This window comes from Choloepus didactylus, chromosome 2 (genome assembly GCF_015220235.1).
Source record: "Choloepus didactylus isolate mChoDid1 chromosome 2, mChoDid1.pri, whole genome shotgun sequence".
Taxonomy (NCBI): Eukaryota; Metazoa; Chordata; class Mammalia; order Pilosa; family Megalonychidae; genus Choloepus; species Choloepus didactylus.
In genome coordinates, this window is record NC_051308.1 from 42,622,730 (window position 1) to 42,636,539 (window position 13,810).

The following is a 13,810-nucleotide window of genomic DNA, read 5'->3' on the forward strand; positions in this document are numbered from 1 at the left end:
TAACAAAAAAATATAATAAGCAACCTAGAGGAAAAATGTAACAATAAGGACAACATGCCACCACTAATTAAATACAGTAGCTAACCCTACATCATAATACTGAAGCCTAGAATTTTGCTGAAACTGAACCCCCTCTGAACATTCATTTTATGAGCACACATTTCCAGAGGTGATTTCTAGAAAATGGGAATTTTTTTTGGAAACCTTACAGTTGAGCAGAATAAGAAGAAATAGTGGAAACTTTGTTTTTGGACAAAACAACTTTTTAGGTAAATGTTTTTTTAGCACATTTCATGTGGGTTATGAGTTACAGCTATAATCACACACCATTAACAGTTAAACAATGATGCAAGAGACAACACAAATTATGCCATCACTAATTGACAAATGAATGGCATGAACACTAAGAAAAGAAAATAATATTTCAAGCAAGAAAAACAGATGAACAAAGTATGGGGGCTAAAACTACAGGGCTTCTTAAGGGAATTTTCAGTAAATCTATTTGACTAGTGTGGAAGTGTTATGCCAGGGCAGTAGTGTCAGATAAAACTGGATCTGGATTCTGGAGGACTTTCAAGGACCCAATGAACTTGAACTTTGTGTAAAAAATTATTTTATTGAATATCTCTTTTTTTAACATGTCAAGAATTACTCTAGCATTTTACTTTCCTGAAAACTCACCATAAATAAAATAATTGAATGTAGTTTATTTTCACTCAAAGTAATTATTGCATTATTACTACATGCAATACAATGTTCCCAAAGAACTACAGGGACTATAAAGATGATCTATAAGCTAATTGATATTGCTTTTAAACTGACATCTCTGTATTTTATATAGCTTTTACCTTTTGCTATTTTGAAAACAAGCTCTATGTTTAAAAAATGCTGAAGATGAATTTTAAAATGTTCTGTTGATTTTTTTAATAGTGTATTAGGGAAGACTCCCAAGGCATTACTTGTGAAATAATAATACTAATAATAATTATTATTATTTATAATTTAAATAAAACACCCATAAGTTAATGTCTGAAGACCTGTATTAATAGCTAGCTATATTGATTTTTGAAACAAGGAATCGCATGTTAACAGTTAATGAGACTAATGAGAAATATATTTTTGAGTTTGTGGCAGATGTAGAAGCTGGCTTATTTAGCCAGCTGAATTAAAATAATTATTTAACTTTTCTTTGTTTTTGATATTTTAAAAAAATCTTCAGTGATCTTAATTGACTGGTAACATGTAGTATTCAAACAGGGACTGAACTCAACGGAAGCACATTAGTTAGAGAAGTTTTCAATGAAAGAGTGGTTCATTTGTAAGGACTCAACTTTCTTCAAGGTTTACCTCAGACATGTGTTAAACAATGCTGTCATCAGTGATCTGGATAATCCAATAGAGAAAATGAATAAAGATGAGTAATGTAGTAATAAGGAAAATAATGGTCAGGGAGGTGATAATATTAAGGGAAGGTTACTTTTGGAGAACAAAAATTTATACAGGACTTCAGATCTGCTTTGTAATAACATCTGAGTGATTTTAAACCTAACTACAAGAGACATCTACAACTTATAAAAGGATTGAGCCAGCATTATTGAGTTATTTTATTTTATTTATTTCATTAAACTTGAAATATTATGCTATCCTCCAAGTAGTCCCTATAGTTTATTAACATGTTTTAAAATTTCCTTGCTAAAGGTGAACTCATATCACTTCATTATCTACTTATTTTTTTTCTTTTCCTGCTCTATGCCTTTTAATTTTATGAATAGAAAAGCATTTCACTTAGATGCAATTAATCAAGAATGAATGAAGCACAAATTTAAATTATTATAATAGAAATAGCAATCAGTAAATTAAAGAAGCAGGCTTCTGATTAGAAGTGTTCCCACCGAGTGTTGAGAAAACTATCTTTTTCTTAATTTCCTAAAACTCTTAACTGAGATATAAGTTTGCATGCTATCATGGTTTTATGCAAGTCTATCAGAGAATACAGAAGGCTATGACATGCCATATTTCTCAAAGCAAATCCTCAAAGTATTTTAACATTCAGTAATAGAACAGAGAGAAATTGCCTTATTTTTATATTTGTAGAATTACTTTTCAACACTTCAATTCAACCAATGCTTACTGACTGCTGCTGTGGGCTAGGCATTAGGCTGCATGCAGTGATAAAGAAAATGAAGAAGACAACAGACCCTAGTCTCAAAGAGTTCAAATCTAGAAACTGGCACCAATCATCAACAAATCAATACACTGTGAAAAGTACTTTAACAAAAGTAAAACGTCTAGTTTACTTTGAGTACAAAGAAAGGAGTCATGAATTCTTCACAGAAAAATCAGGTTTCTCAGAAAAGATTCCATACCAAAAAAAGTAAGTCCAATTTTGCCCTTGGATAAATATTTATCAGTAATTTCCAAACTACATGCAAATATGACTAAAGTGAGTAGGCTACAACATATTGTATAATCCAAATGCTAACATATATCAATTTTATTTACCTTCACCAAGAGTTGGTACTTTTTTCTGCCTATGTAACCTCTCCACCATTTTTGAATAATTGTTATTCTTTTGGACAAATACCTAGAAGGAAAAAAATGTTTATTATTATGCTTTTGTTGAAATAAGAATGTATCTCAAATAGTTGCTTAGATTCTATACACTTTTACAAATCAGGTAATCAAATTCAAAGCCAAGTTTGTGTATACTTTTAGAGCAGAGAGTTATCATTCTGGGATAGAATTAATCATTCCAAGAGGTAGATAAAAGGCCTAGATAACTATCCAGTATTTCTTCTGGGCTTATGATTAAACATTGAAATTTCCAATTACTCATGTATTTTTGAAAGAGTATAAAAACAAGTCATAGCAACATGTTGAGGACTAAGCCAAGAACTATTGACGTGATTCATTATAAGTACTTGGAAATAATTCTATTAAACACAATTCTTTTTTGAGGTCCAAAACAGTTCTCCTCTTCACTCTTTTCTTATATTCCTCACTGTAACCAAGCTAACATCAAGTAAGGCTGGTGAATTAAAAAAATGCTCCCTTTTCTGCCATGTTCCTAGTTTGTATAGGACCAAAAGAGAAACCAGATCTTCACACTTTAACTTTGCATGTCTGGGTCTATTAGGCAGTTTAGGGAAACATTATATAGTATAATCCCCAGTCTACCCCCTAAGTTATTATGAACTAGGCAGATTTTTCCTCTACATGATCTAAGACAACACTATGAACTAAGTATATTCTTCCCCTCCCTTATCTAGAGTGATATGCTTTTGAAATTGAAGGAAGACTGAGGGAAAATTATTTAGGCACTGAAGAAAAAGTAGGAAAAGTCAAGTTAGGGTTCTATTTCAGCCTCCTTTTATAAACAGAATGTCATTATTCTGGCATCATTCGTCTTCTACCAACATGTTGGAAAGGACTGGAATAGCTTTGTGTTTTTTTTGTTTGTTTGTTGGTTGTTTTTTTTTTTTTTTTTAATGTGTTTTCCTTTTTACTGATCAGTAAATGAATTCATTGCTACTATTATAAGCCAAGTCATTTTCACTTCCTATGGAATTTGAGATAAAGAATCTGATCAAGTACATTTGTGATACTGGGATTTTTTTTAAGTAGAAATAATCTCAATATAATTTACTTTTCTGGAATGTTAGAAAAGATAACCAGAGGATAATAGAAGTAGCAATTAAGTTGCTATTTCTCTAAAAGGGCCATCATATAGTTGATTAACTTCAAGGCAAATAAAAAATTATTTGAAATGAACAATACAAAGGTAAATCACATTTTCTGAGGAATATATTTTTTATCTGAAGTTTCCATGACAAAATCAATAATCAATATACCTGATGTACGCTCGAACTTGACATCCTCGAAACCAGCTCTGGATTTTAATTGCTGCATTATTCTCCCGTTTTCTAAATTTATCCACAATGCTAAAAAATATATTTTAAAAACCATTTCATTAGTGACTAACATAATTCCAAAGTGAGTCAACCTGTTAAACTTAATTTTTAATTTCTTCCAAAATGATCATTATAATTTCAGTGTCATTTTAAATAAAATTAAGATTCTAAATAAAGAAAGCATTGCAAAAATCATGAGCTCTGCTTTAAAACTTAGCCTTTCTCTTTGAGGTTAGGTGCTTTCAACAGCTTTACTTTTTTCATTTTTATAATCACCTATTTTGCAACTAATTAAACTGCAACTAATTTTTATTAAGGAATAAATAAGAGATGTGTTATTCTGTCATTATATTAAACACAGAATTATTTGAATTTACCATTTAAATGCTGCTGCACATATCATGCCAGCTTAAAATGTCTGCATATTTCAGTCAATTCATCAGTTAAATGAATTGCCTATAAGTAAAATGAATTCATCACAGAATGCCTATACTAGATAGAATTCTCAGAAAGTCCACTTAAGTTGAAGGAAAACAGGGACAGGGCCATAGGGCTTATAAAGAGATAAGAAATTCAATCATTAGATTCTACTGATTTATAGCCAGTAAGGGTTTTGTAAAGACTGATCTCCATCTTAATTTCATTAGTTATTACTATTCCCTCTCCCTATTTCCAGCTGATAAAGTAATATTGCTTAGGCCAAGCACTGTGGGCCACAGAGTAATTTCTCTCCTAGAATGCTGGTTAGCACATTTTTAGCACTTTATATATGCTAAGTGAATAAAGAATGGCTAGACATTTATTTCTTACTTTTTAAAATTCCCTCAGAATTCTTGGAAAGGTTACTTTTAGTTTTCATTACATATTAGATAATATATATAAAGATTTCATTAAATATATGTTATAGTCAGAACACAGACAGAATGGAGAAAAGTATTTCGAACAATGAAATTGGTGAATATTCTACCAGATTGGCTGACAGTGAAAGAAAATTGAAGTAGCAATTAAGTCGTCAGTGACTAACAGTTGGAGAAACAAGTGGATGAATTATAGTTCTAAATAAGCAGAAAAGACAGTTACCTAAGCCTGGCAGAAGAGGATCCATGAAAAAAGAGGAATAAAAATGTAAACATCAAAATCAGTGACCTAGATGTGAAATAGAGACAGAGTAGTGGAGAGAATTTGCACAAATCAGTAAGACTGCATAAGGTGTACTATAAAGGGTGGAATAAACTGTAAAAACCACACATAGGAATACAGTTGCATTACCAAACAATGGGAAGGCACCATAAGATTATGATTTAATACAATAAAATTTGCTGGAAACAAGAGTGTCAGAGCACTCAGACAACTGGGAGTGGAAGAAAAAATTTCATCTTGATGATATGTTTGCATTGCATGCAGTAAATGATAGGAGAGACTTGTGTAAAATGTATTCTTGGATATCATAGTACTCCATGTGGGAGAGAAAGTAACTTAGTCACTCCTTGAGTCCCAAGACTACATTAGGCCTTCCTGTTTTACATTCATCTAGCTTTTCACAGTATTTAACACAATCATAGTTAATGATTTTTTAATGACAGTCTCTTTCACTAAACTGTAAACTCCAAAAGGCAGGGATCTTGTCTATTTTGTCCCACATTGTATTCCCAGTGGCTCCACAATGACTGCCCAAAGTTGAAATTCTACAACATTTTGTTGATTTAAAAGTGAATGAACAATAAAGCTGAGGAAGTCAAGCACTGTGCCGGGGATTCTTCTCTCATTCCTTCCACCACCTTATTCAAATCTAAACTTGGGGCTCTTGCCCATCCGGCCAGCATCGCTTTCAACATAGCCCTCAGCGATGCTGATGTACAAAAGCAGATTAAGCACATGATGGCTTTCATTGACAAGAAGCTAATGAGAAAGCAGAAGAAATAGATGCAAAGGCAGAAGAAGAGGTTAACATTGAGAAAGGTCATCTTGTGCAAACCCAACAATTGAAGATTATGGAATACTATGAGAAGAAAGAAAAGCAGATTGAGCAGCAAAAGAAGAGTCAGATATCCAATGTGATGAATCAAGCAGGTCTCAAAGTCCTCAGAGCCAGAGATGACCTTATCACAGACCTACTAATGAAGCAAAGCAGAGACTCAGCAAGGTGGAAACAGATACAACCAGGTACCAAGTCCTGCTGGATGGACTGGTCCTCCACGGTTTGTACCAGTTGCTGGAGCCCCGAATGATTATTCATTGCAGGAAACAGGATTACCCTCTGGTAAAGACTGTGGTGCAAGAAGCGATTTCTATGTACAAAATAGCCACCAGAAAAGATGTTGATGTCCAAATTGATCAGGAGGCCTATGTGCCTGAGGATATAGCTGGTGGTGTTGAGAGCTATAGTGGAGATTGTAAAATAAAGGTTTCTAATACCCTAGAAAGCCAGTTGAATCTCATAGCCCAGCAGATGATGCCAGAAGTACAGGGAGCCTTGTTTGGTGTGAATGCCAATAGGAAGTTTCTGGACTAAGCTTCTGGGAGGTGGAATTCATTCTACTCTTCTGCTGTTATGATATGAAGTTTCCGAAAATTGACGAACCACAATTATCTATGTAATCGCCTCTTTATTGTTCTAATATTCTTCTGTACTTATCAGTGGATTATCCTTCTGTAGCTAATGCCATTGGCTTAATCGTTAACAGTGGGAGAAAGTTTCTCTTAAAATGATCAGGAGTATACCTCTAGTTCATTTAAAAGTAGTACACTCTCAGTTGGTCCTGCAGTGTGAAGGTGAAGGGATTGGATGATGGTTGCATGAACTTCCTTAAGTCTTCTGCTCTTCTCTAGCTCTTGTAATCTAGTATAGAGAATGATGTCTGGTAAGCTCTGACTTTTAAGTCTAAAACACATGTAAGGCCTGCATTCCTTCCAGCTGTAGTAGCTTCACTGTTACCTGTTTGGAACTAGAAGTTTTCCTTATCTGTAAATGTAATTTAAAATCTAAGCCATGAAAATGCTTTGTTTATTAAAATAATGGTTTACAAGGATCTAATTGAATTTTTTTTTTTTTTTTTTTTTTGGGCAAGGCACTACAAATTAATGATTTGAAAGAGTAAAGTTCTTACTGAGGTCCCTAGAAAACAGCCATTTTACATTTTCTGTCTTCTACAAAAGTTTTACAACTTTATTGAGAGAATAATTTTATTAGCTTTAGCAGAGTCAGAAAAGAAAGGAAACTAAGGGTTTGGGAAAGTTACTGTGTCCTAGGCCTAAATCTTTTTACAAAGACCTTTTCTTCCTCCCACTACCCATTTATTTTTCCCTCAGATGACTGCTAGTCGCTGCCCAAGGTCTTTCAGCTGATACATGGCAGAGCTGGAATTTTAACTCAAGATGACTCTGTCTCATCTTAGTAGAGAAAGAGGCCACTATTTTAGCACCATCCTCTTCCTCCTTAACCTGAGTTTCAGATTTGGTGAGGACTAATTCAAATAACTTCTGGAACAGGTACTTTGTTTGCAGGACTTGACCCCACTTGTGTGACATTATTTCTCTTCTCTAGAGCAGCCTTGTGGGGGAAGGAATTGAGGAGCATGAGAAAAACTCTGTCACAGCAAACACAATTCCTCAAGATGATGCAATTACGTGATAGACTCAAGACTCAAAACCCGGTGTTGATCTGCACTACACAAACAGTGAACCCTAAGTTAAACCTTGGACTATAGTTAATAGTAACATTATAAAAATATGCTGTCATCAATTGTAACAAATGTTCTCCACCAATGCAAGGTGCTAATAAAAGGCTGGTATATGGTAATACTGTATTTTATGTATGATTGTTCTGTAAACTCACAGCATTTCTAATAAAGAAAAAAACAATGTAGCAAAAAATAAAAGTGAATGAACATAAAAGACTTGTACACAGAAAATTATAAAACATTGCTAAAAAAAAATCCAAGAAGACCTGAATAAATGGAAAGACAGTCTACGTTCATGGGCTGGAAGGCTAAATGTCACTAACATGTCAATTCTACCCAAATTAATCTACAGATTCAATGCAATACCAATCAAAATTCCAAGAGACTATTGGAAGAAATGGAAAAATTATCAATTTTATTTGAAAGGGTAAAGGGCCTCAAACAGCCAAAAATATCTTGAAAAAGAAGAAATGAAGTGGGAAGTATCACTCTTCCTGTCTTTCAAAGCATATTATAAAGTCACAGTAGTCAAAACAGCATGGTACTGGCATAAATATAGACATATTGATCAATGGAACTGAACTGAGAGTTCAGAGATAGACTCTCAGATCTATGGTCAATTGATTTTTGATAAGGCTCCCAAGTCCACTAAACTGGGACAGAAAATTCTCTTCAATAAACGGTGCTGGGAGAACTGGATATCCACAATCAAAAAAATGAAAGAGGGCCCCTAGCTCACATTCTATACAAAAATTAACTCAAAATGGATCAAACACCTAAACAAAATAACCAGCACCATAAAACTCCTAAAAGAAAATGTAGGGGAACATCTTCAAGATCTGGTGATAGGTGGTAGTTTCTTAGACTTTACAGTCAAAGCACACGCAACAAAAGAAAACATAGATAAATGGGAACTCCTCAAAATCAAATACTTCAATGCTTCAAAGGACTTTGTCAAAAGGGTGAAAAGGCAACCATCTCAATGGGAGAAAATATTTGGAAACCACATATCTGATAAGGGTTTGATATCCAGAATATATATAGAAATCCTACAACTCAACAATAAAAAGACAAATAACCCAACTTAAAAATGGGCAGAAGACATGAATAGACATTTTTCCAAAAAGGATAAACAGATGGCTAAAAAGCACATGAAAAAATGCTCAGCTTAACTAGCTATTAGGGAGATGCAAATGAAAACCACAGTGAGATATCATTTCACACCTACTAGAATGGCCGCTATTAAACAAACAGGAAATTACAAGTGTTGGAGAGGATGTGGAGAAATTGTAACATTTATTCACTGCCGATGGGAATGTAAAATGGTAAAGTTACTGTGGAGGATGGTTTGGTAGTTTCTCAAGAAGCTAAGTATAGAGTTTCTTTAAGACTTGGAAATCCTGCCACTTGGGATATACGCAGAAGATCTTAAAGCAGGGATGTGAACAGACATTTGCATAACAATTTCATGGGATTATTCACAATTGCCAAAGATGGAAACAACCCAAGTGTCCATAAACAGATGAATGGATAAACAAAATGTGGTATATACATAGGATGTAATATTATTCATCAGTTAAGAAGGAATGAAGTCCTGAAGCACAGGACAACATGGATGAATTTTGAAGATATTATGTTAAGTGAAATAAGTCAGACACAAAAGGACAAATATTGTATGATCTTACCGATATGAACTAATTATAATATGTAAACTCATAGACATAAAATATAGAATATAGGTTGCCAGGATATAGAATGAAGCTAAAGAATGGGGAGCAGTTGCTTAATAAGTGCAGAATGTTTAACTATGTTGAACTTCAACGTTTGGAGATGGACAGATGGTAGCACATTATCGTAATAATAATTAACATTGCTGAATGGTGTGTGAATGTGGTGGAAAGGGAAGTTTGGAGTCATGTATGCCACCAGAAGGAAAGTCAGGGATTAAAACATGGGAAGGTATAACACAGTGAATCTTGTGGTGGACAGTGTCTGTGATTAACTGTACAAGTATGAAAATGTTCTCTCATGAACTAAAATAAATGTATGACACTATTACAAGAAGTTAATAACAGAGGGGTATGGGGGGAAATGTACCTATTGCAAACTATGGACTACAGTTAACAGTAATATTTTAATATTCTTTTATCAACAGTAACAAATGTGTCACACCAATATTTTGGGTCAATAATAGGGAGTGATAAGGGGTATGGGGGATTTAGGTTTTCTTTTTTATTTTTATTTCTATAATAAATAATGAAAATGTTCTAAAACAGATCATGAGGATGTATGTACCGCTATGTGATTTTATGTGAGCCAGTGATTGCAAACTTTGAATGGGTTGTATGGTATATGAATATATCTCAATAAAATTGCATTTTAAAAAAGTACACAGATCAAAAAAAAAGTGAACAAACAGGTGAAAGGTGATATAGCAGAATGAAATGTAATTATCCTAAGGCCACCCACCTGAGAATATCCATGCATCACCCAACAACCAAAACTGTAAGGAGGATGGAATAAGCAACAGGACCAGGGCCATGTCCCACTAAAGGACTATCAGGCTTAATATGGAAAGAATCTCAGGGCCAGTGATGGTTGAGAAACTCTTGGCAGAAGTCGGAAGGGGGTGGTGGTGGAATAATTGGTGTTTTGCCTTACCAAAGCTGCTTTCCCTGGGGGAAACCACATGTCTGTTGGCCCCCTTCATTCCTATGAGATAAGTCATTAACAAACTTCCCTCACTAAATCTACTCATTACATTGAAACCCCTCCCTATTTTAGAAGAAAGAGCTGCTGAGGAGCCAAGAGGCACCTCCCCACCGTTAGTAAGTTGAATCCTAACTTGAATGATTGACGGTAAAAGACATAAGGCACATGAAAGAAGCTATTGAGAGAGACAGAGAAAAATAAAGATTAACAGTTAATCTAAAGGTTATCACTTCACAGTACTAAACTATGTCCCAGGCACTGTTCCCTGCATTTACATACAATTAACTGATATAATCCTTCAACCCTTCTGTGAAGTAGGAAATTGTGATTCTATTTGACAGAGGAAGATACTGAGGCAAAGAGAGGTGCGGTGGTATGTCCAAGGTCACAGGTAAGTTTGTTTCAAAGGGGAGATTCCATGTTATCTAGTGCTCTAGAGGTTGGGTTTTTAACCATCATTACCTCTAATGAAGAGAGATAGGAAGGAGAAGGGAGGGAAAACAGGAAAAGGGAAGGAAAGTAAAAAAAAGAAAAAGAGGACAAGGCAAAGGCAAAAGGAAGAATGCATGTAAGCCATTTCCAAATACAATATTGAAATTTTGTGGCTAAGGTGGCACTAATTTCCCTAAAACAACAACATAAACTGAGAAGCTAAGAATATGAAGTAATACCAACATCTATAGCAAAGACTCAAATTTCTGACATTACCAATGTTGGTGAGAATGTGGCATGATAGGGACTTGTACATTCTGCTAGTGGGAAGCAATGTGGTCTTGCCTACCTACAGAATAATTTCACTTATACAACAAAAAACTTGCACAACTTTAGGGACATTCGTTAGGGATGCATACACATGTAGCAAAACTATAATGGGAATGATAAAACAGTTTTTCAGGGCAGAGATGGAAGACAGGGGAGGAAGGAGATGGGATATGATAGGTACACACAAAAGGCTTCAAAGGTATGGAAAGAATTAAGCTAAGCAGGGGAACATTGAATCACTTTTTGTTTTTACTGTTCTTTTATATCACTTATCTTTATATATGGATATACTCTTCTGTATAATCTATAATATATCTTTTAAAGAATGTGGAACTGGATTTTGGGTAAACCCTAGCAGATTAACAGTTAAGCTAAAGATTGTATTTGTAAAACCTGTCATGTCTTTATACACTGGGAATTCCAAAAAGGGGAAATACAATGACCGCCCCACCCCCCTGCTTTTTTGGGAGAGAAGGAAACTTTGAAATAATTAAACAACCTAATTGAAAAGCAGCAAAAGATAGGCAGTTTACAGAAAAGAAAATACATACAACCTCTAATTATATGAAATTGCACCAAAAGGTACTCAGATCTCTAAAGATGACTCAGCACTTCTCCCTCTAGAAATTTATATGAAATTGCACCAAAAGGTACTCAGATCTCTAAAGATGACTCAGCACTTCTCCCTCTAGAAATTTATTTTCCTATGATGCATCACTATCTGTAATATCAAGATAATAGGAACAGCCTAAATAAACAATTGCAAGGTATTATTCTGTGGTACAGCCATAAAATGGAATACTATTTTGTCCTTACAAAGAATTAAGTAGATTAATATGTCTTGTCATGGAGAGATATAACAAGTTGTAAAGTGAAGAAAAGAAAGTGCAGGATTATATGTTTCCATATTTATTTTTAAAATGTTTTGAATGGCTTGTATATGTGAATACATGCACAGAAAAAGTCTGATTTTGTACACATGAAATTACTAAAACGATTATTTTTAGAGAATGAAATTTGGAAGGAGACACTAGTTTCTGAATTATTTATATTATATTAGCTGTGTAATACCTTTGTAATTAAAAAGGAAAAAAATTAGATAAACTAGCAGAGTCTTTTATAAAACAATGAATAAATTTTTAAGTTTAAAGACTTATCTAGGCATTAAACTCTAAGGAATTTGGCCTTTAATACATGAACTAAGGCTTAGTCTCATTAAAATACTAGGGTAGCAGAAAGCACATTAGCTTTTGTAGAGAAACCTTGGCTCAAATTGTAACTATGCTATTTTCTGGTTGCATAACCTTGAGCAAGTTTTGAAATCTAAAACTTAGTTTCTTGTTCTGTAAAATTTCAATAATAATACATCATGGGAACATTCGTTGGCATATCATAAAGAATCTTGTAGAAAAGCTGTTAAATAAGATGCTTTCAATAAATGATAATGACTATTATTGCATTATTACATAATGATGAGCATTTCTGTAAAGTGTAGGAAGAAAAAAGAAACTCTGGTTTGTCAATATCTTATTTATTAATTAAAAAATATTTATTGTATATCTACTATGTGCAAGTTATTATGCTATTTAAACCAAAGATTGTGCTTTCAAACATAAACTTACAAACTAGAAGGACTGAAAAATAATAACAGTAAATAAAAATATGTAAAAAGTCAAATACTGGATGAAAAGTAAATAGCTGAGGGTTTAGATGTAGAAGAAATTATTTTTAGAGAAGAATGTGGGTAGGAGGATGGGTAGCTCTCCTGATATCTAAAACATACTGAACCAACCCTGCGGCAGGATATTCCTCAGGTATCTCAAATTCAACATATCCAAACAGAACTCATCCATGCTCCACACAGCCCTACCTCCTATTTTTCTCTCTTAGAATAGCTCTTCTTTTTGAATTTTCTTTCTCATTAATAGCAACATTGTTCACCCAATTGTTCATGTCATAAATTTGTGGGGAGAAAACTCCTGCATGCTCCCTTTCCGCCAGCCTCTAGGTCTAGTCAGTCATAGCCCCATTGACTCTACTACTTCTTTAATACCTCTTGAATGTTTTTATTTATTTCCTCTGCTTCTATATTAGTTCAGGCCTTCATCTTTCTTTTTTTCTCACCAGAATCACGTTGGTTTTTTTTTCCCTGCGATTTTATTGAGATATATTCACATACCATACAATCATACAAAGTATACCATCAGTTGTTCACAGTATCATCACATAGTTGTGCATTTATCACCACAATAAATTTTTGAACATTTTCATACTCCAGAAAATAATTAAAATAAGAATAAAAATAAAAATAAAAAAGAACACCCAAAACATCTAATTCTCCCCATTCCCCCTTCATCTTTTTAAGACTATTTAACTGCAAAAGTCGTTTCCCAGCCACTAGTCATCTTCCACTCTATTCTGTCTTCTAATCTATTGCCTGAATGGTCTTTCCAAAACATAAATCTAATCATTTCACCTTTTCTCTTTAAAATCCTTTAATGCCAACTCCCACAAAACATCCCAAGCCTTCTGAATAAAGTCCAAAGCCCTTGGAATGTCAAACAGATCTGGCCCAGACAGATTCTTTTTCATCACTTCCATCCTATGAGAGCCATTCTCCTACTTTAGTTCTCAGAATAGGCCATGTTCTTTCTTCCCTTAAGACTATCATAAAGCCATTCCCTCTTCCTCAAATGATTTTTCCAACTACTACTTCAGAAATACCTATCTTCCCAGTACTCTGAA

General features: G+C 34.0%; 1 protein-coding gene and 1 pseudogene across 10 annotated transcripts in view; one reads left to right on the forward strand and one right to left on the reverse strand.

Moving 5' to 3' along the window:
* SPATA17 (spermatogenesis associated 17) overlaps nucleotides 1-13,810 on the reverse strand; it is a 332,947-nt gene that overhangs the window by 297,092 nt on the left and 22,045 nt on the right. For all 10 annotated transcript variants that reach the window (XR_005214908.1, XR_005214904.1, XM_037823711.1 and 7 more), the window contains exons 2-3: nucleotides 3,852-3,941; nucleotides 2,503-2,584 (exon numbers count right to left, since the gene is read on the reverse strand). Coding sequence is in view for 8 of the 10 variants with exons in the window: in XM_037823711.1 (XP_037679639.1) it covers nucleotides 2,503-2,584; nucleotides 3,852-3,941 (172 nt within the window). In the remaining 2 variants the exon portion in view is untranslated. The remainder of the gene's footprint in view (nucleotides 1-2,502; nucleotides 2,585-3,851; nucleotides 3,942-13,810) is intronic.
* On the forward strand, nucleotides 5,625-6,423 carry LOC119527128 (annotated as a pseudogene).